This window comes from Emys orbicularis, chromosome 3 (assembly GCF_028017835.1).
Source record: "Emys orbicularis isolate rEmyOrb1 chromosome 3, rEmyOrb1.hap1, whole genome shotgun sequence".
NCBI classification, from domain to species: domain Eukaryota; kingdom Metazoa; phylum Chordata; order Testudines; family Emydidae; genus Emys; species Emys orbicularis.
In genome coordinates, this window is record NC_088685.1 from 252,333 (window position 1) to 279,169 (window position 26,837).

General features: G+C 53.5%; 1 protein-coding gene across 1 annotated transcript in view; it reads right to left on the reverse strand.

Moving 5' to 3' along the window:
* GCKR (glucokinase regulator) overlaps positions 1-17,642 on the reverse strand; it is a 32,254-nt gene extending 14,612 nt beyond the window's left edge. Inside the window, exons 1-9 of the mRNA XM_065401647.1 lie at positions 17,583-17,642; positions 12,151-12,306; positions 11,508-11,576; positions 8,837-8,905; positions 7,525-7,598; positions 4,814-4,880; positions 4,170-4,223; positions 3,392-3,486; positions 2,810-2,915 (exon numbers count right to left, since the gene is read on the reverse strand). Coding sequence (XP_065257719.1) covers positions 2,810-2,915; positions 3,392-3,486; positions 4,170-4,223; positions 4,814-4,880; positions 7,525-7,598; positions 8,837-8,905; positions 11,508-11,576; positions 12,151-12,306; positions 17,583-17,642 — 750 coding nt within the window. The remainder of the gene's footprint in view (positions 1-2,809; positions 2,916-3,391; positions 3,487-4,169; positions 4,224-4,813; positions 4,881-7,524; positions 7,599-8,836; positions 8,906-11,507; positions 11,577-12,150; positions 12,307-17,582) is intronic.
* Positions 17,643-26,837: the final 9,195 nt, after the last annotated feature.

Here is a 26,837-nt window from a genome sequence, read left to right on the forward strand (position 1 = left end):
ATAGTACTGGATCCAGGCCTGACCCCTGCAAAATCCCACTAGCTATGCCCATCCAGTTTGACAGCAAACCATTGATAACCACTCTTTGTGTATAGTCTTTCAACCAGATTCACACCCATCTTATAGTAATTTCATCTAGACCACATAACCCTAGTTTGCTTATGAGACTGTTATGGGGGACTATGTCAAAAGCCTTACTAAAATCAAGATATATATCTGTTGCTTTGCCCACCAGGCCAGTAACCCTATCAAAAAAGGAAATTAGGTTGGTTTCGCATGGGTCGTTCTTGACAAAGCCATGTTGGCTATTCCTTATAACCCTATTATCCTCCAGGTGCTTACAAACTGATTGTTTAATAATTTGTTACAGTATCTTTCCAGGTATCGAAGTTAGACTGACTGATCTATAATTCCCGGGATCCTCTTTGTTCCTCCTTTTAAAGACTGGTATTAGGTTTGCCCCATTCCAGTCCTCTGGAACCTCACCCATCCTCCATGAGTTCTCAACAATATTGTGTTGAGTCCTGCATTAAAGGCCTCAGTCTTCTTGATGTCATCAGTCGTTAGCTCTCCTTTCCTGCTAAGTAGAGGACCTACATTTTCCTTCATCTTTCTCTTGTTCCTAATGTATTTAAAGAACCTCTTCTTACTGCATTTATGTCCCTTGCTACGTATAACTCTTCTTGTGCCTTAGCCTTTCTGCTTTTGTCCCTACATGCCCAGGCCGTTCTTTTGTACTCCTCCTTAGCAATCTGACCTTTTATGTAGAATTCTTTTTTCATTTTCAGGTCATTGAAGAGCTCCTGATGAAGCCATACTGGCCTCTTACTATTCATCCTATCTTTCCTTCACTTTGAGAAGTTTGCAATTGTGCCTTTAATATTGTCTTAGAACATAAGAATGGCCGTACTGGGTCAGACCAAAGGTCCATCCAGCCCAGTATCCTGTCTACCAACAGTGGCCAACGCCAGGTGCCCCAGAGGAAGTGAACCTAACAGGTAATGATCAAGTGATCTCTCTCCTGCCATCCATCTCCACCCTCTGACAAACAGAGGCTAGGGACACCATTCCTTACCCATCCTGGCTAATAGCCATTAATGGACTTAACCACCATGAATTTATCCAGTTCGCTTTTAAACGCTGTTATAGTCCTAGCCTTCACAACCTCCTCAGGCAAGGAGTTCCACAGGTTGACTGTGCGCTGTGTGAAGAAGAACTTCCTTTTATTTGTTTTAAACCCGCTGCCCATTAATTTCATTTGGTGGCCCCTAGTTCTTATATTATGGGAACAAGTAAATAACTTTTCCTTATTCACTTTCTCCACACCACTCATGATTTTATATACCTCTATCATGTCCCCCCTTAGTCTCCTCTTTTCCAAGTTTCTCCTGGAGAAACTGCCAGTTCTCCTGAACTCCTTTATCCCTTAGATTTTCTTCCCATGGGACCTTACCTAGCAGCTATCTGAAGTTCTTAAAATCTGCTTTTTTGAAATCCATTGTCCTTATTCTGCTGTTCTCACTCCTTGCTTTCCTTAGAACATACTGGTACACTGAACCGAGGTCAGAAACCGCTGAGTTTCAGTCTCTCACTCCAGATCTCCAGTTGGGGAGATCAGCCCAGAGCTGGGGCTCCTGGGACACAGCGCATTCTGCATGCAGATCACAGCTGTCCCTGCAGGCAGCACTTCTCATGGAGCTGGAACAAGTACCTGTGACCAGAGTGCTGGGAGCTTGCACCTACTGGGAATCTGGGCCTCAGTCAGCTCACCTGCAAAAGGCTGCTGGGGATGTGTAAGCTAACTGGCTGGGAGGCTGGATGAGCCAATTAGTCCATCAGCTGAGGGGTATAAAAAGGACAGGAAGGAAGTACCGGGGGAGACAGGGAGAGGGAGAGGAGCTGGGCTAGCTGATCCCAGTCTGTTCACAGACCTCTGTTCCTCTCCAGCACTGAGGGAAAGGGCTAATGGGTGAGAAGCCCTGTCTAGAATATTGCTGCTTGGGACAGTATTGGGGTTGGTGGCGGGAATGTAAGTAAACCACACAGAGTTGCCACTCAACCGAGAGAGTCCAAGAGGCTTATGGGGCATCTGAGGACAGGGATGGGGAGTGCCAAATCCCTTCAGCTCCTACTGTGACTGCTACACACAGCTCTAGCTCCCGTCCCCATCCTGCCTGCTGCACAGACAGATCACAAGAGCAATGCTGAAAGGCTGAAGGCCGAGCTGTCTCCCAGCGCCAGCAGTGCTCCCATTGGCCTGGCTCACCCCCCTTCCTGCCCTGGTCTGCCTCCTCTCATCCTGCTGTTCCTGTTGTCACCTGGCTAAGCTCCTGTGCAGGGATCCCAAAAGCCCCAAGCACCTTTTGGGCATGAGAGGGGTAACAAATAAATGCTGGAGGCCTATAGAGCCCCACTAGCAGTGGGAGCTCCCTACTGCCTGAGTTCTGGTCCTGTGCTATTGCCATGCCAACGGGGTGAGGTGTAACCCTGGTCCTGGAGCCTGTTCTGATGCAGCACTCACATGTATTAGATCCAGACCCTGCAGGTCTGCTCCGAGTGGGAGCTGGGCTGCTCTGATCGCAGAGGCCTTGGCCCTCTACCCCAGGCATCTGCAGAGCTCTTTCTCAGTCCCACTCCCTTTCTCCCCAGTCTTCTGTAACTGATCCTGCTGGCTTGCTGGCCCTGTCTCACCAGAACTCCTTGCTGAACGTTAGGGACAGCCTTTCACTGAGCAGGAGCCCAGCCCGAAGAGGATTTCCAGGCAGCTTTCTGGAGAGGATACAAAAACCAGGTGGAACCTGTCACCTACCCCCACAGCAGGATTAAGGATAAAGGCTTTGTGTGACTCCTGCAGCTTCTGCATCCGCTCAGCCACCTGGCGGAAGGTAGAGTGCCAGCCCTCGATCTTATCATTCCTGCAAGAGAGACCCACTGCAATCAGGCCTGGGACAAGGACCTGACCCTGCCTCAGAGACTAACATCCCCGTGAGCAGGCCTGGGCCTGAGCCAGGAACTGGGGACTCCCCATCCAACCTCAGCCCTGACATCCCTGTGAGAGGATGTCAGGGCTGGCCCTCAGCCCTGCCCTGGGGCTTCCCCATTCAACCCCAGGGCCTGACATCCCCGTGAGTGGGCCTAGCCCTCAGCTCTGCCAGGGGCTTCCCACCCTGCTCCAGGGGACCCCATAGCTTTTCAGGGAACTGGGTGAGGCAACGTGGGAGGCTGACTGGCACATCCCACCTCAGCATGATCTGGTTCTCATTGGAGATGGACTCGGATCCAGCTCTGGGCTTGAGATGCCAGCATCAGGGCCTGGTGTAGTCCCTTGTTTAGGGCAGGTGGAGCGACTGAGCCCACGGTGCCCCTTCCCTGCTCCCATGCTGTCTGTTACCTGGCCATGCTGACGGGGTTGAATCCCACCAGGACCGGCAGGAAGATGTCCAGGTTATTCATGCAAAAGTCCAGCTGTCCAGCCACAAAAGAGGCCTGCAGCAAACAGAGTCAGTGAGACCCCTAACTACTCTCCCCAGATCAGAGTCCGCCCTGCCTGCTGCCATAAAGGGGACCAGGGCAAACCAAGACAAGTTGCAATCCCCACCCTATCTGTCCCCCATGCTGAGCACTGATTGGACAATACCCAGTAAGCCACCATGGCAGGCACCCACTCAGCTCCCCTCCCAAACCTTAACTATGGCAGGTACCCACTTCATCACCCCCTTCTGTGATCATCCACTCTGCACCCACACCCCAACCATGGCAGGCACCCACTCTGCACTCCCCACCCCGACTGTACCAGACACCCACTCTGCACCCTCCACCCCGACTGTACCAGGCACCCACTCTGCACCCTCCACCCCGACTGTACCAGGCACCCACTCTGCACTCCCCACCCTGACTATACCAAGCACCCACTCTGCACCCCCTACCCCGACCATGGCAGGCACCCACTCTGCACCCACTATCCCGACTGTACCAGACACCCACTCTGCACCCCCCACCCCGACTATACCAGGCACCCACTCTGCACACCCCATCCCGACTGTACCAGACACCTACTCTGCACCCCCCACCCCGACTATACCAGGCACCCACTCTGCACCCACTATCCTGACTGTACCAGGCACCCACTCTGCACCCAGCAAATTTGCAATAATCCATTGGATACTTACAGAAAAACCACATGAAATTCCAATGAAGACTACTTTTTTCTTCCCCTCAGAAACCTGGGGGGAAATGGGAGAACTCAGTATGGTGCGGGTGAGAGGAGGGGCTGCCCCGGCTCTGCACTGCCCTGGCACTGTGCTGGGCCGGGGAGAGGGGCTGCCCTGCCACTGGGATGAGTGGGCAAGGGGCCCTTGTACTTTGCTGCCCCCTCCTCTCCCTGCCTGAGCAGTGGGAAAGAGGAAGACCCTGCCCAGGCAGAGGTGAGAGAGAGGAAGCCAGAGCTGCTCTGGCCCTTCCTCCACCGTGCCCTGCCTCGCTGCCCCCTTGAATGCCTTTGGGGAGCAGTGGGCGCTGCCTGATTTTCACCCTGTGACCTTTACTCCCATCCCTGTTTTTTGTTTGTTGTCCCCAGTGTTCAGCTGTGGCCCCAGTTCCCTGGCCCCTCCGGACGGCTAAGGGGGAGGGCCTTAGCTATGGGCAGGGCTTAGGCCCGCTGTCTCCTGGAAATCCACAGTATGCCCTTCCCTGGCCATCCTCTTCCTGCCTTCCCAAAGAGACTTGGTGCATGAAACCCCCAAGACAGGGTCCTCTGGGTCATGGCTGAAGTTTTGTTTCAGTCTCTGTCTCCTTCCCCATCTCCAGACCTCACCTTGCTCAGCTCCTCGATCCCCAGCAGGGCACAGTCCTCCAGTCCCTCCTGGGACATCACTAGGGATCTACATGAGGAAACAACCTTGTTCAGTTACTCACAGATACAACCAGCCAATTCACTTACTCTGCCCCCGAAACACACGCACTCAGATCACAGGAGCCTACAGGCCCCATGCTCCCCTTCTCAGGGCTGATGCACGGGGAGAACTGTCCCCCGTGCACTCAGGATGCAGGACATGTAGACTCCACAGCTCCCTGAACTGCAGCTGGTAGGACACAAGAAACCTGAGCAGCCTGTGACCCCACAGGGAGCATGCGCTACTCCACCAAGCAAATGGGCCCCATCACAAGCACCAGGCTCACTGCATCTTGCACCTGGGAGAAATGGGCAGTGAGCTGGTGCTTGTGGCCTCTGGGTTAACCAGCTACAACACAGGGGAAAAAGGGATTTCTGGCTCCATTTGCCACCTGACAGCTAAAAGCCCCTCTTCACTGAGTCTCAGAGTGGGAGCAAGACCTCCCCCTGTGCACCAGCATCAGCTCAGTCCTATCTGCGTGAGCTCCAGCTGGCTTGGTTGGATAGATTCATAGGGGTTAATGTCAAAAGGGACCAGCGTCATTAGCTCATGTAGTCTGATGTCCTGTAGAACACAGCTAATGTGTTAATAATTCCACCCAGCTACCCTTGGACTGAGCCCAGTAATTTGTGTTTTGACTAAAACATCTTCCAGAAAGGCAGCGAGGCTTGAGCTGAAGATATCGAGAGATGCTGACGCCATCATTTCTACTGGTAGTCAGGAGCGATGCCAGCTTTTTTGCCACCCTAGGCGACGGAAGGTCCCGCCCCGAAATGCCGCCCCCGACAGAGGCGGCGGAAGGTTCCGCCCCTGAAATGAGGACGACGACCGGGGCGGCCGAAGATCCGGCCGCCGCGGTCGCCGCTTCCCAAATGTTAGCACCCTAGGCGACCGCCTAATGGGTTGCGCCGGCCCTGCTGGTAGTTTGTTATAATGGTTAATCACGTGGGCCTTATTTCTAATTGGAATTTGTCTGGCTTTATCTTCCAGCCACTGGTTCTTGTTCTGCTTTTCTCCACCAGACTGAAGAGCTCTTTAGTACACAGTATTTGCTCCCTGTGAAGGTACTTAGACACTCATCAATCAGCTTTTGATCTTTTTGACCAACTAAACCGGGGTGGGCAAACTTTTTGGCCCAAGGGCCATATCAGGGAATGGAAATTGTATGGCGGGCCATGAATGCTCACAAAACTGGGGTTGCAGTGCGGGAGGGGGTGCGGGCTCTGGGGTGGGGCTGGGGCTGAGGAGTTTGAGGTGTAGGAGGGTGCTCTGGCCTGGGACCGAGGGGTTTGGAGGGAGGGAGGGGGATCAGGGCTGGAGCAGGGGGTTGGGGTGTGGGGAGAGGCTCAGGGGTGCAGGCGCCAAGCGACGCTTACCTCAAGCAGCTCCCAGAAGCAGCAGCATGTCCCTTCTCTGGCTCCTACACGGAGGCGCGGCCAGGCAGCTCTGCATGCTGCCCCATCCTCAGGCACCGCCCCTGCAGCTCCCATTGGAGCGTGTAGGAGCCGAGGTGGGGCCATGTGGCTGCTTCCGGGAGCCGTGTGGTGAGGCCCCGACCCAGCGCCCCGGCCGGAGCGCCAGAGTGGGACCCAGCCGCTCGTGTGGCCCCCGACCCAGCACCCTGGCTGGAGCGGGGCCAAGCCGTGTGGTCCGGCCCACAACCCTGTGCCCCGGACGGAGCGCTGGAGCGGAGCTGAGCTGCGTGGTGCGGCTCGCGGGCCGCCTTAAAACGGCTCGCAGGCCAGGTCCAGCCCACGGGCCGTAGTTTGCCCACCCCCGAACTAAACTGATTGAGCTCCGTAAGTCTCTCACTGTAAGTCAGTTTTTCCAACCCTTGAATCATTTTTGTGGCTCTTCTCTGCACCCTCTCAAATTTTCCAACATCCTTTTAAACTGTGGCTACCAAAACTGGATACAGTATTCCAGTATCAGTCTCACCAAAGCCATATACAGAGGTGAAATCATCTCCCTGCTCCTACTCACTACTCCCCTGCTTATACATCAAATAACTGCATTCGCCCTTTTGGCCAGACCATCACACTCATCTTCAGCTGCTTGTCCAGTGGCACCCCAGAACCTTTGCAGAGTCACTGCTTTCCAGGATGCAGTCCCCAGTCTATAGGCATGGCCTGCAGTCCTCGTTTCTAGCTGTAGGCATTTGGCAATATTAAACCATATTTTGTTTCAATCGGCCAGCTTACCAACTGATCCACCTCGCTCTGTATGATGCCCTGTCCTCTTCGTTGTTTACTTTGACAATCTGTGCGTCATCCATGAGTTTATATTTAATTCCAGATAATTCATTAAAGTGTTGAATAGCATCAGACCTAGTACCAGTGAATTCCAGTAGAAACACCCCCATTTGACTATCATTCCCTATTGACAACTACTAACCAGAGACCCAAGGGCGCTCGACCCCACACATACAGTACTGGTCTATAAACGGTGCACTGGAGCACTCTCTGCCATCCCCTCCTTGGCCAGGCAGTGTGGGAGGCAAGACGTTACCCACTAGGGTCTCAGATGAGACAAATCTCGGCCTCTGGCTAGCAGACAGCCCGAGCCACAGCCGGAAGCAAAGGCCATTATCCGCTCAGCCGGGCTGGGTGCAAACACGTGCTCTCCCCCTTACCTGTCTCCCCCAGCAATGATGTATGTGTAACGGGGCAGCTGACCTAGACCCTTCAACAGCTTGTTAAAGGAAACCTGGGAAGAGAGAGAGAGGAGAGAGGCACTAACAGGCAGGCCATGCACCCCAGCAACCTGTCTGTAAATTAACCATCCTAGGAACCACCCAGCCCATGCAGACCAGGGAGCTACAACATACTGTAAAGAGAAGACAAAGCCAGAGGCAGCAGCAGACCCTTTTTCCCAGTGACATGCACAATAGGAGGCCCCCTACACCAGCACCGCTGTATCTGCCCTACAGAGCCCACCTCTAACAGGAAACTACTGTGTCTCGCCCCAAGGTTTCCAGTCCAGGCATGAGCTCTAGTGCATGGTTCTTTCTGCCAGGGGCTTGGGGCTGGTCCCATAACACAAGCAGAAACAGGGATTATAAGTGGGAAACGGAACCCAAGAGGAGCACCCGGCACTCGCCCCACCCCAGGCAGCCAGCACTGACCCAGAGAGTTCATGGCAATTTGTGATTGCAACCCACTGCACCCTTCCTGCCTGCTGCCACAGCTCCCTTGGGCGCCCTGTGCTGCTTACAGCACCCCGCACCCTCAAGCCATCCTATGCTCCACCCATGCTCTCCCCTCATGGTTCAAGGCCTGGGGGGTGCTGGTCACCAGCAGGACAGCTGAGGGGCTGGGGAGAGCGACGTGTCTTGATGGGTCCGGGAGAACCTGAGCATCTTTGTGGGAGCTGGGGAGGGGGCTGAGTGTCTCCACTGAGGGCAGTGGGGCTGAGGGGCTGGGCATCTCCAGAGATCCCAAGAGGGACGTGCTTCACTGGGAGACCATGGGGGCACGGTGTCCTTGGGAAATGGAGAGGGATGCTGAGTAAAAAAAAAAAAAGAAATTAATGGAGATATCCCATCTCCTAGAACCGGAAGGGACCTTGAAAGGTCATCGAGTCCAGCCCCCTGCCTTCACTAGCAGGACCAAGTACCGATTTTGCCCCAGATCCCCAAGTGGCCCCCTCAAGGATTGAACTCACAACCCTGGGTTTAGCAGGCCAATGCTCAAACCACTATTCTATCCCTCCCCCCCCGTGCCTCTGGGGAGGGGGTCAGGGAGGCTGAGCTGCATGGGGGAGCCAGGGGCGTTGCTGGAGGATGCGGGGGGCTAAGTATCTCCAAGTAGGCTGTGTCCTTAGGGGGTTGGGGTACATCATTGGGAGGATGGGGTGTGCTGAGCATATCCAGGGTGTTCCCCAGGGCTGGATTCCATCCTGTACCAGCACACTGTGGAGATGAGTAGGAAGCAGGAGCAACTCACAGCAATGAGGAAGGCCAGCCTGCCCGAGGTGCCCCCGCCGCTCAGCACGATAAGGGTGTTGTCTGGGTCCTGCAGAACCAATGGAGACAGGTGACTGTCCTGCGGAGGTGGGCCCATCTCTCCAGCCAAAGGCAGGAGTCCCACAGCTGCTCAGAGCAAACAAAGGCCACAGTCGCTTGCACTGAGGACTGTGGCAGCCTTTGATAACAGCGTTTAGGATCCTCAGTGGCTCTTAGACCAGGAGTGTTTTTCCCTTTCACATCAGCCTTCCCTGTGAGATCTGGGCCTCAGCCCAATTCCATGCTCAGTCCCCTCCCAGCCACAGTCTGCAACATGCTCACTCAAAGCTTCAACGATTGCAGAACATGGCTGCCTGCTCCGGGAGTCCCAGACCTGGCCTGGACCACAGGCCCAGCTGCCTGCCTCGAGGGATCCCATCAGCTGGCTGCTGTGGGAACACATGGACCCGAGAATCTGGGGTAAGAGCCCCCATGCCCTGCTGCCTCTCCAGCACGTCCTTTAGGAAGAGGGAGTGGGCTCTGTGATGGCAGCACATTCACTGTGGTGAGACACCTCTTCCTTTATCATGCCGTGGCCCTGATGTGACCCAAGGCTTGTCTGTCCCCAGCTCCCCGGCTCTGCGAGAGGGAGGGACCCCAGGAGGGGGCAGGCCTGGTCCTCTCCAGTGTGGAACTCCAAGAACCACTGACCCATGGCTCCCCAGACATGCTGATGATGCCACTAAGCACAGCAAAGAGGGCTGATTGAGCATCTCCTGTGCGATGCCCAAAGGGCACAGTACCTTTCAGCGCTGACAAGTATTCCTGTACTGTACCGTGCTGCACCTCACCTCGCGGAACCATGGTTCTCAAACCACACTGCACCTCACCACACTGTACCATGCGGCACCATACCACACTGCACCTCACCACACTGTACCATGCTGCTCCATACCTCACTGCATCTCACCACACTGTACCGTGCTGCACCTCACCTCGCGGAAGCATGGCTCTCCATACCACACACTGCACCTCACCACACTGTACCATGCTGCTCCATACCACACTGCACCTCACCTCACTGTACCGTGCTGCACCTCACCTCGTGGAACCATGGTTCTCCATACCACACACTGTACCTCACTGCCCCTGACCACACTGTACCATGCTGCTCCATACCACACTGCACTCACCACACTGTACCATGCTGCTCCATACCTCACTGCACCTCACCACACTGTACCGTGCTGCACCTCACCTCGCGGAAGCATGGTTCTCCATACCACACACTGCACCTCACCACACTGTACCATGCTGCTCCATACTACACTGCACGTCACTGCCCCTCACCTCGCTGTACCATGCTGCTCCATACCACACTGCACCTCACCACACTGTACCGTGCTGCACCTCACCTCATGGAACCATGGTTCTCCATACCACACACTGTACCTCACTGCCCCTCACCTCACTGTACCATGCTGCTCCATACCTCACTGCACCTCACCTCGCTGTACCATGCTGCTCCATACCACACTTCACCTCACTGCCCCTCACCTTGCTGTACCATGCTGCTCCATACCTCACTGCACCTCACCACACTGTACCATGCTGCTCCATACCACACTGCACCTCACTGCCCCTCACCTCGCTGTACCATGCTGCTCCATACCTCACTGCACCTCACCACACTGTACCATGCTGCTCCATACCACACTGCACCTCACTGCCCCTCACCTCGCTGTACCATGCTGCTCCATACCACACTTCACCTCACTGCCCCTCACCTTGCTGTACCATGCTGCTCCATACCTCAGTGCACCTCACCACACTGTACCATGCTGCTCCATACCACACTGCACCTCACTGCCCCTCACCTCGCTGTACCATGCTGCTCCATACCTCACTGCCCCTCACCTTGCTGTACCATGCTGCTCCATACCTCACTGCACCTCACCACACTGTACCATGCTGCTCCATACCACACTGCACCTCACTGCCCCTCACCTCGCTGTACCATGCTGCTTCATACCTCACTGCACCTCACCTCACTGTACCATGCTGCTCCATACCACACCATACCACGCTGTACCTTACCTTGCTGTACCATGTTGCTCCATACCTCACTGCACCTCATCTCACTGTACCATGCTGCTCCATACCTCACTGCACCACACCTCACCTCGCTGCACCACACCTTGCTGTACCATGCTGCACCACATCTCACTGCATCACACCTCGCCTCACTGCACCATGCTGCTCCATACCATACTGCACCTCGCTGCACCACACCTCATCTCGCTGCACCACACCTTGCTGTACCATGCTGCACCACATCTCACTGCATCACACCTCACCTCGCTGTACCATGCTGCTCCATAGCACACTACATTTCACCTCATTGCACCACAATTTACCTCATCCCACTGCACTGCACCTCACCTCATAGGAACCAAATTGCACTTCACCATATCATGCCACACTACACTGCATTTCATCATACCACACCCTACTGCATTGCTTCATGCCAAACTGCACCATACTGCATCACAGCATGTCCTACCGTACTGTACCACACCACACCAGACCATACTTCTCTGCACCGTACTGCACTGTGCCATGCCATACCACACCCCACCCACTGTCCCACAGTGCATTGCACTACAATGTACCTTCAGGACTTCCTGCACTTTATTGATAATGTTGATCATGGTCTTCAGCACTGACTCACTGTACAGTCTCTGAGAAGAAAGCGAGAGGATTAGGGCTTTGTGATGTTATCTCCCAACCAGGCCCATAGATCGGGGGAGAAGGGTCAGGGCTCTGCAGGGTTACTCACCCAGCTGGGCCCATTCTCCATGGGGTGGCTCAGTGGCCTATGAGGTAACCCCCTCACTCTAAAGCTCAGGGCTCTGTGGGTTTACTCCCCCACCCACATATATATACATGCCAGAAACAGTATGAAAAGGCAGACTATTAACATCATCTGAATACAGGGTTTAGGGTGAGGCCCTGACTGGTCTGCTGGGCTCTGAATGACTGAACTGGGGTTCCCACATGTCATCTCTTCCCTCACAATCAACAAGCGCTCGGTGATGAGGGCAAGGCCAGTGGGAACAAGAGATAGAGCCTTCTCAGGGGCCAGCCTGATGGCTTTGCAATGCTCTCCAACACAAAGGGAAAACAATCACAAATCTCAGCACCTCTTGGACTCAACCCCAGGCCTACCACTTCCCTAGGCTCTCCCACAGCACTACCCCATGTGGCTATGGGGAGGGGGTCTCAGCACACAGGCAGGCAAGACAGAGAACTTACAGTATAGTTGAGCAGAGCTTCGTCCTCCTCCTGGAATATCTCTGCGTCACATTCCTTCAGAAGCTGGACAATCTGCACAGGGTCAGCCTTATCCAGCTCCCTGGTGATGGGGTTTGACTTCTCACTGACGGGCAGAGTTGCCTCGTACCCCGCCAGCTGAAAGGCAATGCACACAGGATACAGAGTCTCGCCAGGGCAGAGCGGGACTGGGCCCCAGAGCTAGAACGGCTCCCACAGCCTCTAAATATACTAGTCCAACTGTGCACATTTAGCCTGGGACAGAGAGCCCCTCACACTGCAACCCTCCGGCCCTTCCTCCCCGACTCACCAGATGGGCTTATTTAAGCTCTTTTGTTGTTGTTATTATTACTTTCTATTATGGCTGCTCCTAGGAACCTGACCAGTGATCAGGGCCCCATGATGTTAGGTGCTGTACACACACTCCCTGCCCAGGGACCGTCCAGTCTCGGGTCACCAGGAGAACAAAACAGAGCAACAAAGAGGGCTAGAGATGAGGAAACAAAACGTTTGGCAAGGGCTCAGCAACCTCAGCATTAACTTGCCTTTGGGTTTCTAAACCTGTTGCACTCGATGTTTGTTTCCCTTGTTTCTAGGAATGTTCGTACTCTGCCTGGCTGCACCTGAGGGCACTGGCAGCTGCTGGTTTCTGCGCACACCCTTAGGCAAGGGGCCAGGATAGTGCCAATTGTCATTGTCTAAAAATCAGGGGACTCAGATGTATGATTCCCATGGACACGCTTGCAGATCCCCTTCCAAATGGGCATCACAGAAAGGTGGATAATCAGCTGAACATGAGCTCCCAATGCAAGGCTGTGGCTAAAATGGCTAATTGGCTCCTTGGAGGCATAAACAGGGGCACCTCGAGTAGAGGTAGAGAGGTTCTATTATCTCTGGATTTGGCACTGGTGCGACTGCTGCTGGAACACTCTGTCCATAGTTCAGGAAGGATGCTGATAACTTGGAGAGGGTTCAGAGAACAACCACGGGAATGATAAAAGGATTAGAAAACCTGCCTTATGCCACATCTACATACAGCCACTGCAGTTATTAAATCGCTTGCGTGTGCACACTTGGCTCCTTGTGTCGGCGGTGTGGGTCCTCACCGGGAACGCTTGGATCGATTGTACGGTCAGTGTGGGACAGATCCTGAAAGCCACTAACAGTTGATGTAAGCAACGCAGTGTCTGCACTGACACTGCGTCAACCTGATGCTCCACCACTGACCATGTTTAAATCAAGGCTGGCTGTTTTTCTATAAGCTCTGATCTAGCTCAAACAATTCAGGAAAGTGCTGTTATTCGGGAGAACAGACTAGATCAGGGGTGGGCAAACTTTTTGGCCCGAGGGCCACATCAGGGTGTGAAACTGTCTGGAGGGCCGGGTAGGGAAGGCTGTGCCCCCCAAACAGCCTGGCCCCTGCCCCCTAGCTGACCCCTATCACTTTCTGCCCCCTGACTTCCCAGAACCTCAGAATCTCCCACCCATCCAACCTCCCCCCCCCCCCCCCCCCGCTCCTTGTCCCCTGACCGCCCCCTCCCGGGACCCCTGCTCCAACCGCCCCCCAGGACCCCACCCCCTATCCAACCCCCCCTGCTCCCTGTCCCCTGACTGCCCCGACCCCTATCCACATCCCCAACCCCTGACAGGCCCCCCAGGACCCCACCCCCTATCCAATCCCCCCTGTTCCCCATCCCTGCCCCCCCGAACCTCTGCTCCATCCAACCACCCCCTGCTCCCTGTCCCCTGACTGCCCCTCAGAACCCCCTGCCTCAAATCCAACCCCCGGCCCCAGCCCCGGCCCCCTACCATGCCGTTCAGAGCAGCATGTCTGAAGCCGTGCCCCCTGGCCGGAGCCAGACACGCTGCCGCGCTGCCCTGCATGAGCACGCAGCCCCACCATGCAGAGCGCTGCCCGCGCAGCAGCGGGACTGCGGGGGAGGGGGGACAGCAGGGGAGGGGCCGGGGGTAGCCTCCCTGGCCAGGAGCTCGGGGGCCGGGCAGGACGGTCCCGTGGGCCGAATGTGGCCCACGGGCCGTAGTTTGCCCACCTCTGGACTAGATGATCATAATCATAGAATCATAAAAATGTAAGGTGGAAGGGACCTCAAGAGATCATCAAGTCCAGTCCCCCCTGTAAACCAAAACCATTCTTGATAGGTTTTTTTGTACAATCAGTTCTTAAAAACCTCCAATGATGGTGATTCCACAGCCTCCCTTGGTAGTCTAGAACATAACTACTCTTAATTTTACTAGATGTATCCGCTAAAGTACCTGTCCCTCACCCCAGCTATCCTCCGACACAGCTGCCAAGCCTCAACTTCCCCCTCCCGTCCCAGGGGCCTTCTGCACTGCATCTGTCTCTTGGCACCATGCGCACCCACTACACAGTGAGAATGGAGAGGCTAGGGGCAGAGTCAAGCGCTTTGAATTAGCCCTGCACTGAGTGTGCAATTCATGCTCATATTTAATTTGCCTGATGCTCCAGCAGAATTCCCCACCAGCCACCCCAGAGCAGTGTAGAATTCAGGGCTGGCTTGCCCTGCTTGTCAAGCACTGGTATCTTTCAGGTGCTCTGGCTAAATTTCTGATTTCCCTGCTCGAATTAATTCAGACTATAAAAAAGGTGCACATTTCTAACAGTGTGGAGCACTCAGGGACAAAAAGACCATTGCATTGGTCTTCACTGCAATGGATATGAGGGAGATTCCCACACCTGAACCGTTCTTTTTAGGTGACAAATCTGAGGAACTGTCCCAGATTGAGCCTCAGTGGAGAAGATTTGGGAACAAACTGATTAATTAAACAGCAATAAGTCACCAGGACCAGATGGGATTCACCCAAGAGTTCTGAAGGAACTCACATATGAAATTGCAGAACTACTAACTGTGGTATGTAACCTATTGCTTAAATCAGCCTCTGTACCACATGATTGGAGGGTAGCTAATGTAATGCAGATTTTTTTTAAAGGCTCCAGCAGCGATCCTGGCAATTACAGGCCAGTAAGCATAACTTCAGTACCAGGCAAGTTGGTTGACACTATAGTAAGGAACAGAATAATCAGACACATAGATGAACACAATATATTGGGGAAGAGCCAACTTGGCTTTTGTAAAGGGAAATCATGCCTCACCAATCTACTAGAATTCTTTGAGAGTGTCAATAAGCATGGGGACAAGGGTGATCCAGTGGATGTGGTGTATTTAGACTTTCAGGAAGCCTTTGACCAGGTCCTACACCAAAGGTGTTTAAGCAAAGTGAGCAGTCATGGGATAAGAGGGAAGGTCCTCTCGTGGATCAGTAACTGGTTAAAAGATTGGAAACAAAGGGTAGGAATAAATGGTCAGTTTTTACAATGGAAGAGCTAAATAGCAAGGTCCCCCAAGGATCTGCACTGGGACCTGCGCTGTTCAACATATTCATAAATGCTCTGGAAAAAGGGGTAAACAGTAAGATGGCGAAGTTTTCAGATGATACAAAATTACTGAAGATAGTTAAGTCTAAAGCAGACTGCGAAGAGCTACAAAGGGATCTCACAAAACTGGATGATTGGCTGACAAAATGGCAGATGCAATTAAATGTTGATAGGGCAAAGTAATGCACATTGGAAAAAATAATCCCAACTATACATACAAAATGAGTCTAAATTAGCTGTTACCACTCAAGAAAGAGATCTTGGTGTCATCATGGACAGTTCTCTGAAAACATCTGCTCGATGTGCAGTGGCAGTCAAAAAAGCGAACAGGATGTTAGGAGCCATTAGAAATGGGATAGATAATAAGACAGAAAATATCATAATGCCACTGTATAAATCCATGGTGCACCCACACCTTGAATACTGCAGGCAGTTCTGGTCACCCCATCTCAAAAAAGATATATTAGAATTGGAAAAAATACAGAGAAGTCCAACAAAATTGATTAGGGGGATGGAGCAGCTCTTCGATATGAGGAGAGATTAAAAAGACTGGGACTGTTCAACTTAGAAAAGAGATGACTAAAGCGGGATTTAATAGAGGTCTATAAACTATGACTGGTGTGGAGAAAGTGAATAAGGAAGTGTCATTTATCCCTTCACATAACACAAGAACCCGTGGTCACTCAATAAAATTAATAGGCAGCAGGTTTAAAACAAACAAAAGGAAGCACTTCTCAGGGGATGCTGTGAAGGCCAAAAGTATAAGTGAGTTAAAAAAAAGAACTAGATAAGTTCCTGGGGGATAGGTCCATCAATGGCTATTAACCAAGATGGTCAGGGACACAACCCCATGCTCTGGGTGCCCCTAAACCTCTGACTGTCATAACCTGGGAATGGACAAGAGGGGATGCATAATTGCCTTGTTCTGTTCATTCTCTGTGAAGCATCTGGCACTGGTAACTGTTGGAAGACAGGATATTGGGCTCGATGGATCATTGATCTGACTCAGTGTGACCATTCTTTTGTTCTTATTCTTATGTTAGTTCAATTTCAGCTATCAGAGTTGGAGCAGAAATTACTTCAGGGAAATTCTCTGGCCTGTGTTATACAGGAGTTCAGACTAGATCAGAGGTCCCCAAACTGTGGGGCATGCCCCCCTAGGGGGGCGCGGAGGAACATTCAGTGAGGGGGGGCACGGCAGGGCTTGGGCCAGCCCCCATGGGCGGGAATGCCACCTAGCCCCACTTTGCTCCCAGATCTGCTCCGGCCCCGCCCCCAGGCTTGGCCTCTGACCGCGGACCAGCCGAGGCTCTGCACCCATCCCCAGTCCCATCCCCGTCCTCAGCCTTGACCCCTGGTACCAGCCCCAGTCCCGGCCCCACCACCAGCCTTGGCCCCTGGCTGCGGCCCCACTCCCGGCTCCACTCCTGGCCCCAGACCCACCCCAAGCTGCAGCCCCAGCCTCAGTCCCTTTATCAATGTTGGCATCCCCCAGCCCTGGGAGCCATAGCCCTGCTCCCATCCCCGGCGCGGGGGTGTGTGGGGAAAGGGGTAAGGGTGAGAGTGCAACCCTGAAAAGTTTGGGGACCACTGGACTAGATGATCACAATGGTCCCTTCTGGCCTCCGAGTCTGTCCTCCTGTGCTGAGTCTGTTCTGTGTACGTCATGGAGCAGAACCAGCTGAGCCGCTGTGGGATGAACCACACTCACAGACACACCGGCACTGCCAGGCTGCAGCTTTTCTGCCTGGTTCCCCCTCCCACGTCTCAGGGTCATAGGAATGGGAATGGTTTCTGGGCAGTGGCTGCAACAGGGCAACCAGCTCGTCAGGGCTGGCTTGGTTGGGGAGTGGCAGCAGGTGACGACGAAAGCTCCTGCCCTGTCCCTGCTGGAGCAGCCAGGGCAGCACCTGGTCCCGGGGTAGTGTCCTATCTCAGTGCCAGCACCGGGGAGTTGCCGGAGACAATAAAGACCCACAAGCTGCTCTGTGGTGCTCACCTCCCACTTGCCGGAATCTGGCGTCTCAATAACATGCCTGTATTTCTTTGTCCCACGCATGGTCCGGGCCCAGAACTGATGGCGATGGCTCTGGAAGAATCCGAAGGTTCCCAAACCTGTTACTCCAGTACAAACAGTCGTCTGCCTGCAGGTGGGTGAGACAAGGACTGGGCACTCACTCCTCCCCCCCTCATTCTGGGCAGCTAGGTTTGTCCCAGCCTTATCAGCCCTACGCTGTAATGATTAATCTGAACAGTTACATTTCAACTGCTCCTATCACCCGTGTCCTGCTGCTGGGCAGATACCCCAGCTTATCACTCCAGGGTCCCCCCCCCCCCCACCACTGATCCCAGGAGGATAAGGGCAGCTGCTTGCGTCATTCCTGCCGCACAGGGAGAACACAGAGCCCAGGCAACTGGTCAGCAGCTGCGCAGCCGCATGGCATGACAGGTGCATATGGGCTCCTGGCCAGGGCCCGTGTGCAGGGCAGGGGACTGTGCATGAGCCCAGCTCACCCTCAGAGCAGCCAGGGACACTGCTTTCCCCAGCAATGCCGTAGGCAGCCAGAGAAAGCCTGTGCCCCCTCCCCAGGAATCAGACAGCGCGAGCACCCCTACAGCACGTCTCTCCCCACCCACCTGCCATTCTGTATCCACCTCAGTATCCTGAGGGCCCTGTCTGCTCCACTTCAGCACCACGGATCCAGCATCTCAGGCCCAGGAGAGATCACAGAACTGAATGGAATTGTCTCTTCTGGGAGCATGGGCAGAGATGGGCGGCCCTGCCCTTGAAGGCCTGTGTTCCCCCCTCCCCTGGGAGCACACGCGTGGGGGAGACTGCCTTTGTGCTCTGGTCTGACACCCTCATCAGAGCCTCCAGGCAAAGATACCCCATGATAACGGGGTGGGGTGGGAGGGGGCAAAAGGCAAGCCCAAGCTTCCGACCCCCAGGGAGATGTTGTGGCACTCGGGCCCACGAATTTACACAAATTGTGAGCTCAACTGCACCAAGCCCGTACACGCTCATCGGAGGTTACACTAACCATACCAACAACTGCTGGTGGGAAACGGTGCGAAAGGAACTGACCGGCTCTAAATAAAACAGCCAAGTTAATATGAGTCAAGAACTGTATTGAAATTTTGCTTGTTAAAAAGAGGAGCTGTGTAGCCGGACGCTAATGATCCAAAATTGGTATGTCAGACATTAGGCCTGGTGGCCACAGTAATGAGGGGATGGGCTATTCCACCCAGCACTCCCTCTGCGGGGCATTAAAAGAAAGAGATTTTATGGGGAAAGTACAAAAGAATGGGGGTGGCTACTGAAGAAAGCTTCACCATCATGGTGTGTCCCCCCGCACATTGTTTCCTGGGACCTGGGCCATCATCACCCTGAGCCTGAGAAATGTCCTGGCCAGGCCAGGCCAGGGAGAAGGAGCCCGATGACACTGCTACCCTACCAGCTCCAGCTGAATCTTAACCACCGCCTGGGAGGAAAGGACTTTGAACAGCAGCAGCAGCAGCAGCAATAACAGCCAGAGAGGGCTCAGGACAAGCCTGTGTCTGGTGTGATCATGCCCCCAAATAATCACATTTCACTGGGACGGGACCAGGGCAGCTGAGCCACTCAGATCCGCTGGCTGATTATTCTGAGCTGGTTTGTGATCAACAGCAATCAAAAGGTCACAGTCACTAAACAAGGCAGATCAGTCCCAGCAGGTGGACGCTGTCCCCTTGTCTACAGAGTTCAGAAGTCTGACCTCTTTGCTGACTACCGTCTCTGTTACTACTTGGCTAAGCCTCTCACAGCCACAGTGAAGGAACAAGCCTTGCCTTTAGGAGAAACGTGGGCGCAGTGTGGTCCCTAGTCAGGAGTGAACGCACCAGCAGATTCTCTAAGCTGAGGCCAGGTCTGCCTCAGATGGTGCCATTGTCCCTGACGGCACAAGCACTTTCCTACTAAAGGAAACCAGCACGCAATAGAGAGCATTTGCAGAGCTTCCTTCTGCCTCTGTCCCCATCCCTACCCCCACTGCTGGAGCATGCTCACTTTATCTCCACACCCCCAGAATCCAGCAGCTCCTCTTCAAGGCCTCAGTCACCTCACGCCTCACTCCTCCTCCTTGGCTGTGGCCTCCTGAGACTGTCTCTGCCTTATCCAATCTGTCCAAACTGGAGCTGCAAACATTACATTTCCCCCCCACACACACCTCTCCCTGCCGGCTTCCAGAGCAAACACTCCCCGTTCTGGCCTGTGACGCCCTTCACACCACAGCCCCTCATCACCAAGGCTTTAGCTCTCTCTTCTTACCAGCACCCCAGCTCCCCCGGATGCTCCTTCATGTCTTCGTCCACTTTGCAAGGAGGCTTGTGAATTGAACTAAACACAAAGGCAGAGACTGCAGGTCACCAAATGAAATTAACAGGCAGCAGGTTTAAAACAAACAGAAGGAAGTACTTCACACTACGCACAGTCAACCCATGGAACTTATTGCCAGGGGATGTTGTGGAGGCCAAAAGTATAACTGGGTTCAAAAAAGAACTAGATAAGCTCATGGAGGCTAGGTCTATTAATGGCTATTAACCAAGATGGCCAGGATGCAGCCCCATGCTCTGGGTGTCCCTAGTCTCTGACTGTCAGAGCTGGGACTGGAAGACAGGAGATGGATGGATCACTCGATAGATGACCTGTTCTGTTCATTCCCTCTGAAGCATCTGGCACTGGCCACTGTTGGAAGACAGGACACTGGGCTAGATGGACCGTTGGTCTGACCCAGCATGGCCTTTCTTGTCTTCTTATAATTGAAATAGCTAATGGCCTATCTCCCTGGTTAAGAACCAACTGAACTAAGGAGGTGGCACTGGGAATGGCTTGTTCTGATAAAGCTGGGTTGAAGGACCTGGGGAGGTTCTTGGTCCATCTGCAGTCACAGTCAGAAGGAGCTGAGGTAGTTGGGGTGCCATCCCCCTTTTCATAGCCATGCCCTGCAACCATTCAGAGTATGTCTATACTTCAATCAAAGGTGTGACTGCAGCCTGGGTAAATATACCCACACCAGCTCTAATCTATCTAGCTCGGGCCCGGCTCAAAATAGCAGTGACGAGACATTAGCGCCGACTCTCCAAGCCTATTGGGAATTGCGGCATCCTCACTGCTATTTTCAGTCATGCTAACTAGATTAGGGTTAGAATCATAGAAGAATCATAGACAGGGCCGTCCTCACCCATACACAAAGTATGTAGCTGCGTAGGGCACGAGGAAATTTGGGGCACATTTCCTGGTGCCCTGCGCAGCTGCGTGCTGCTCCAGCTCCTGCCCCGCCTCTTCCCCAGGGCCCCTGCCCCACCTCTTCCCACCCCCTCAGCCCCATCCCCACTCCCCTAAGGACTCCAGAAGTGGTCAGGCCCTTCCCCTGGCTCCCAGCTGCGCTGCCGGCGAGTGCTGGGGGCGGTTCCCTCCTTCCCCCAAGCCTGGGAGCCAGGGGAGCAGAGCAGGCTGGGGCCGGGTCACTCCACTTCCCACAGGAAGTGGCCAGCCCCCCTCCCCCCGGCACCAAAATAGCTAGGGACGGCACTGATCATAGCAGATTAGGGTTGGAAGAGACCTCAGGAGGTCATATAGTCCAATCCCCTGCTCAAAGCAGGACCAATCCCCAACTAAATCATCCCAGCCAGGGCTTTGTCAAGCTCGGCCTTAAAAACCTCTAAGGAAGGAGATTCCCACCACCTCCCTAGGGAATGCATTCCGGTGCGTCACCACCCTCCTAGTGAAATAGTGTTTCCTAATATTCAACCTAGACCTCCCCTACTGCAACTTGAGACCATTACTCCTTGTTCTGTCATCTGCTACCACTGAGAACAGCCAAGCTCCAACCTCTTTGGAACCCCCCTTCAGGTAGTTGAAGGCTGCTATCAAATCCCCCCTCACTCTTCTCTTCTGCAGACTAAACAAGCCCAGTTCCCTCAGCTTCTCCTCATAAGACACATGTCCCAGCCCCCTGATCATTTTCATTGCCCTCCACTGGACTCTCTCCAATTTGTCCACATCCCTTCTGTAGTGGGGACCCCAAAACTGAACACAATACTCCAGATGTGGCCTCACCAGTGCCAATTAGAGGGGAATAATCACTTCCCTCGATCTGCTGGCAATGCTCCTACTAATGCAGCCCAATATGCCGTTAGCCTTCTTGGCAATAAGGGCACACTGCTGACTCATATCCAGCTTCTCATCCACTGTAATCCCAAGGTCCTTTTCTGCAGAACTGCCACTTAGCCAGTTGGTCCCCAGCCTGTAGCAGTGCATGGGATTCTTCCGTCCTAAGTGCAGGACTCTGCACTTGTGCTTGTTGAACCTCATCAGATTTCTTTTGACCCAATCCTCTAATTTGTCTAGGTCACTCTGGACCCTCCAGCGTATCTACCTCTCCCCCCAGCTTAGTGTCATCCGCGAACTTGCTGGGGGTGTAATCCATCTCATCATCCAGATCATTAATAAAGATAAAAAGCAGCAGAGGGTCCTGTGGCACCTTTAAGACTAACAGATGTATTGGAGCATAAGCTTTCATGGGTGAATGCCCACTTCGTCAGCCGCAGTGGGCATTCACCCACGAAAGCTTATGCTCCAATATATCTGTTAGTCTTAAAGGTGCCACAGGACCCTCTGTTGCTTTTTACAGATCCAGACTAACACGGCTACCCCTCTGATAATTAATAAAGATGTTGAACAAAACCAGCCCCAGGACCAATCCCTGGGGCACTCCGCTTGATACCGGCTGCCAACTAGCCATCAAGCTATTGATCACTACCCATTGAGCCCGACAATCTAGCCAGCTTTCTATCCACCTTATAGTCCATTCATCCAGCCCATACTTCTTTAACTTGCTGGCAAGAATACTGTGGGAGACTGTATCAAAAGCTTTGCTAAAGTCAAGATATATCATGTCTATTGCTTTCCCCATATCCACAGAGCCAGTTATCTCATCATAGAAGGCAATCAGATTGGTCAGGCATGACTTGCTCTTGGTGAATCCATGTTGACTGTTCCTGATCACCTTCCTCTCCTCCAAGTACTTTAAAATGGTTTCCTTGAGGACCTGCTCCATGATTTTTCCAGGGACTGAGGTGAGGCTGACCGGTCTGTAGTTACCCGGGTTCTCCTTCTTCCCTTTTTAAAAGATGGGCACTACATTTGCCTTTTTCCAATCATCTGGGACCTCTCCCCGATTGCCACGAATTTTCAAAGATAATTTGCCAACTTTCTAATTGCTGAAAACCGAACACCCTTGCCCCACCCCCTGCCCCGCCTCTTCCCCATAGGCCCTGCCCTGTCCCTTCCTCCGAGACCCTATTCCCCGCTCACTCCTCTCCCCCATCCCTCCATCGCTCGCTCTTCACACACCCCCGAGCTCACTCCCCGCTTCTTCCAGGACTCACCTGCTGCCTGCAAAGCCAGGCTGGGAGGAGCCGATGTGGAGCCTGCCCGCCTGCCTAATCGTGGCACAGCGGGGCGAAGGGGGGCAGTCCCCAGAGTGAGGGGCTAGGGCAGAGTGGGGCACGGCAGGGGTTGGTCCCTGTAGCAAGGGGGCAGGGCAATCGGGGCACAGCAGGGGCCAGTCCCCGGAGCAAGGGGCCGGGGTGGGAAGAGGTCAGTCCCCATAGCGAGGGGCTGGGGCAATTGGGGCACAGTGCGGTGGAGGGAGGGGGTTGCTCCCCAGAGTGAAGGGCCGGGGCACAGCAGGGGTCAGTCCCTGGAGCAAGGGGCCAGGGTCAGGGCACAGAGAGGGATGGTGGGGGTTGGTCCCTGTAGCGAGGGACCAGGGCCGGGGTAATCAGGGCACGGCGGGGGCCAGTCCTCAGAGCAAGGGGCTGGGGCCGGGACAATCGGGGCACAAGTGGGGGCGGACAGGATCCCCCCCGCTCCGGGCGGTGGCACCTACCTCCGGGAGCCTGGTCTGGAAGCCTGCCACTGTTCTGTCAGGTGTCAGCAGCTGAGCAGAGAGCAGCTCCACCATGTGGCTCCACCTGCAGCTGCTGCTCTTCCCACCCCCCAGCGGCAGAGGCCAACTGGACTTTTTAGTGCCTGGTGAGCTGTGCTGACTGGAGGCTGCCAGGTTCCCTTTTCGACAGGACGTTCCGGTCAAAAACCGGACACCCGGCAACACTAAGCTAGATTAAAGCTAGCACGGACATTGCCTCTCACTCTGCAATCACACCTCCAATTGCAGTGTAGACACTCTCAAAGCAGGGAGGAGAAGGGGGTGTGTGAACTCTGCAATGGGCACTGCCACTGAAAGGTTCCACTGATCCAGGCTGCCCTTTGTCCAATCCCAACCTTTAATTTCATATAGTCCCTTATGCTGGCCTCAGCCCCTGCCTCCTCCCCACATTGCTCCCCCAATCCCTGGCTCAGAACACACTGCACCTTCCTGGGTGCATCACCAGTGCCTAGGGGCTCACGTACCGCAGTGCCGGGCATAGTGCAAGAACCTAGCGCCCTGTGAGCAGAAGAGTTAAGCCCAGAGACTCTACGTAGTGGCTTCCAGCTCTAAAGAGTGCTGCCCAAACCAGACTGAGGAGGCGTGACCACTATAAATTGTGCTGTGCCCAGCCCCGACAGCCTCCAGTGCTGATTCAGCATGAGCACCAGCTAATTAAGTTAAGAGGCAACTCATGATGCCAGATTTCAGGTCTTACACTTAGTATTCAGGAAAATGAATGGCCTTGTCAGGAGGGGGAAGGCCTGGGCGCTCCAGTCCGCGAGGTGGTTTCTCCTGACCCAGGATGCACTCTCCAGGGCTCGGAGGAGCCTTGAGGAGTGAAGAGGGAGGGTCCCAGAGAGAGAGAGAGAGCAGAGTGATCCCAGAGGGTGAAGGAGCTGGGCCTAGAGGCAGCTGCCTGCCTGGGAGAAGACTGAGGGGGTCCAACAGGAGCAGACGTGGATGAGAATCATAGAATCATAGAATATCAGGGTTGGAAGGGACCTCAGGAGGTATCTAGTCCAACCCCCTGCTCAAAGCAGGACCTAATCCCAACTAAATCATCCCAGCCAGGGCTTTGTCAAGCCTGACCTTAAAAACCTCTAAGGAAGGAGATTCCACCACTTCCCTAGGTAACCCATTCCAGTGCTTCACCACCCTCCTAGTGAAAAAGTTTTTCCTAATATCCAACCTAAACCTCCCCCACTGCAACTTGAAACCATTACTCCTTGTTCTGTCATCTGCTACCACTGAGAACAGTCTAGATCCATCCTCTTTGGAACCCCCTTTCAGGTAGTTGAAAGCAGCTATCAAATCCCCCCTCATTCTTCTCTTCTGCAGACTAAACAATCCCAGTTCCCTCAGCCTCTCCTCATAAGTCATGTGCTCCAGCCCCCTAATCATTTTTGTTGCCCTCCGCTGGACTCTTTCCAATTTTTCCACATCCTTCTTGTAGTGTGGGGCCCAAAACTGGACACAGTACTCCAGGTGAGGCCTCACCAATGTCGAATAGAGGGGAACAATCACATCCCTCGATCTGCTGGCAATGCCCCTACTTATACAGCCCAAAATGCCATTAGCCTTCTTGGCAACAAGGGCACACTGTTGACTCATATCCAGCTTCTCGTCCACTGTAACCCCTAAGTCCTTTTCTGCAGAACTGCTGCCTAGCCATTCGGTCCCTAGTCTGTAGCAGTGCATGGGATTCTTCCGTCCTAAGTGCAGGACTCTGCACTTGTCCTTGTTGAACCTCATCAGGTTTCTTTTGGCCCAATCCTCTAATTTGTCTAGGTCCCTCTGTATCCTATCCCTACCCTCAAGCGTATCTACCACTCCTCCCAGTTTAGTGTCATCTGCAAACTTGCTGAGAGTGCAGTCCACGCCATCCTCCAGATCATTAATGAAGATATTGAACAAAACTGGCCCCAGGACTGACCCTTGGGGCACTCCGCTTGAAACCGGCTGCCAACTAGACATGGAGCCGTTGATCACTACCCATTGAGCCCGACAATCTAGCCAGGTTTCTATCCACCTTATAGTCCATTCATCCAGCCCATACTTCTTTAACTTGCTGGCAAGAATACTGTGGGAGACCGTATCAAAAGCTTTGCTAAAGTCAAGGAATAACACATCCACTGCTTTCCCCTCATCCACAGACCCAGTTATCTCCTCATAGAAGGCAATTAGGTTAGTCAGGCATGACTTGCCCATGGTGAATCCATGCTGACTGTTCCTGATCACTTTCCTCTCCTCTAAGTGCTTCAGAATTGATTCCTTGAGGACCTGCTCCATGATTTTTCCAGGGACTGAGGTGAGGCTGACTGGCCTGTAGTTCCCCAGATCCTCCTTCTTCCCTTTTTTAAAGATGGGCACTACAATAGCCTTTTTCCAGTCATTCGGGACCTCCCCCGATCGCTATGAGTTTTCAAAGATAATGGCTAATGGCTCTGCAATCTCATCCGCCAACTCCTTTAGCACCCTCGGATGCAGCACATCCGGACCCATGGACTTGTGCTCGTCCAGTTTTTCTAAATAGTCCCGAACCACTTCTTTCTCCACAGAGGGCTGGTCACCTTCTCCCCATATTGTGCTGCCCAGAGCAGCAGTCTGGGAGCTGACCTTGTTCGTGAAGACACTGAGGTATGAAGGGAGGTCAGGAGAGACAAGGCAGGTGGGGCCTCCTGCTGAGACAGGTGTAGAAAAGCAGGAAGAGGCAATGAGGACAAATGGAGCAATTCTAGAGGAACTAGACAGGAAGAAAACATGTCTGGAGCCATGAAACCAAGATACCACCAGGCGGTGAAGGGAGAGACTGAGAACTGGCCAGAGGCAGAGAACAGTCTGGCCAGGGACAAAGATGTCAGCTCAGAAACTAGCTGAAGCAATCGCAGAATGGTTAGCAATTATCTTTGAGAACTCTTGGAGGACTGGTCAGGTCCCAGAAGACTGGAGAAGGTCAAATAGTACCTGTCTTTAAAAAGAGGAATACAGAGGATCCAGGGAATTATAGACCAGTCAACCTAACTTCAATACCTGGAAAGATACTTGAACAAATTACTAAACAATCAGTTCGCAAGCACCTGGAGGATAATAAGAATAAGTAATAGCCAGCATGGCTTTGTCAAGAACCAATAGGCTTTTGACACAGTCCCACATGGCATTCTCATAAGCAAACTAGGGCTATGTGGTCTACATGAAATTACTATAAGGTGGTGCACAACTGGTTGAAAGACCATACTCAACGCATAGACATCAATGGTTTGCTGTCAAACTGGGCTGGTGAA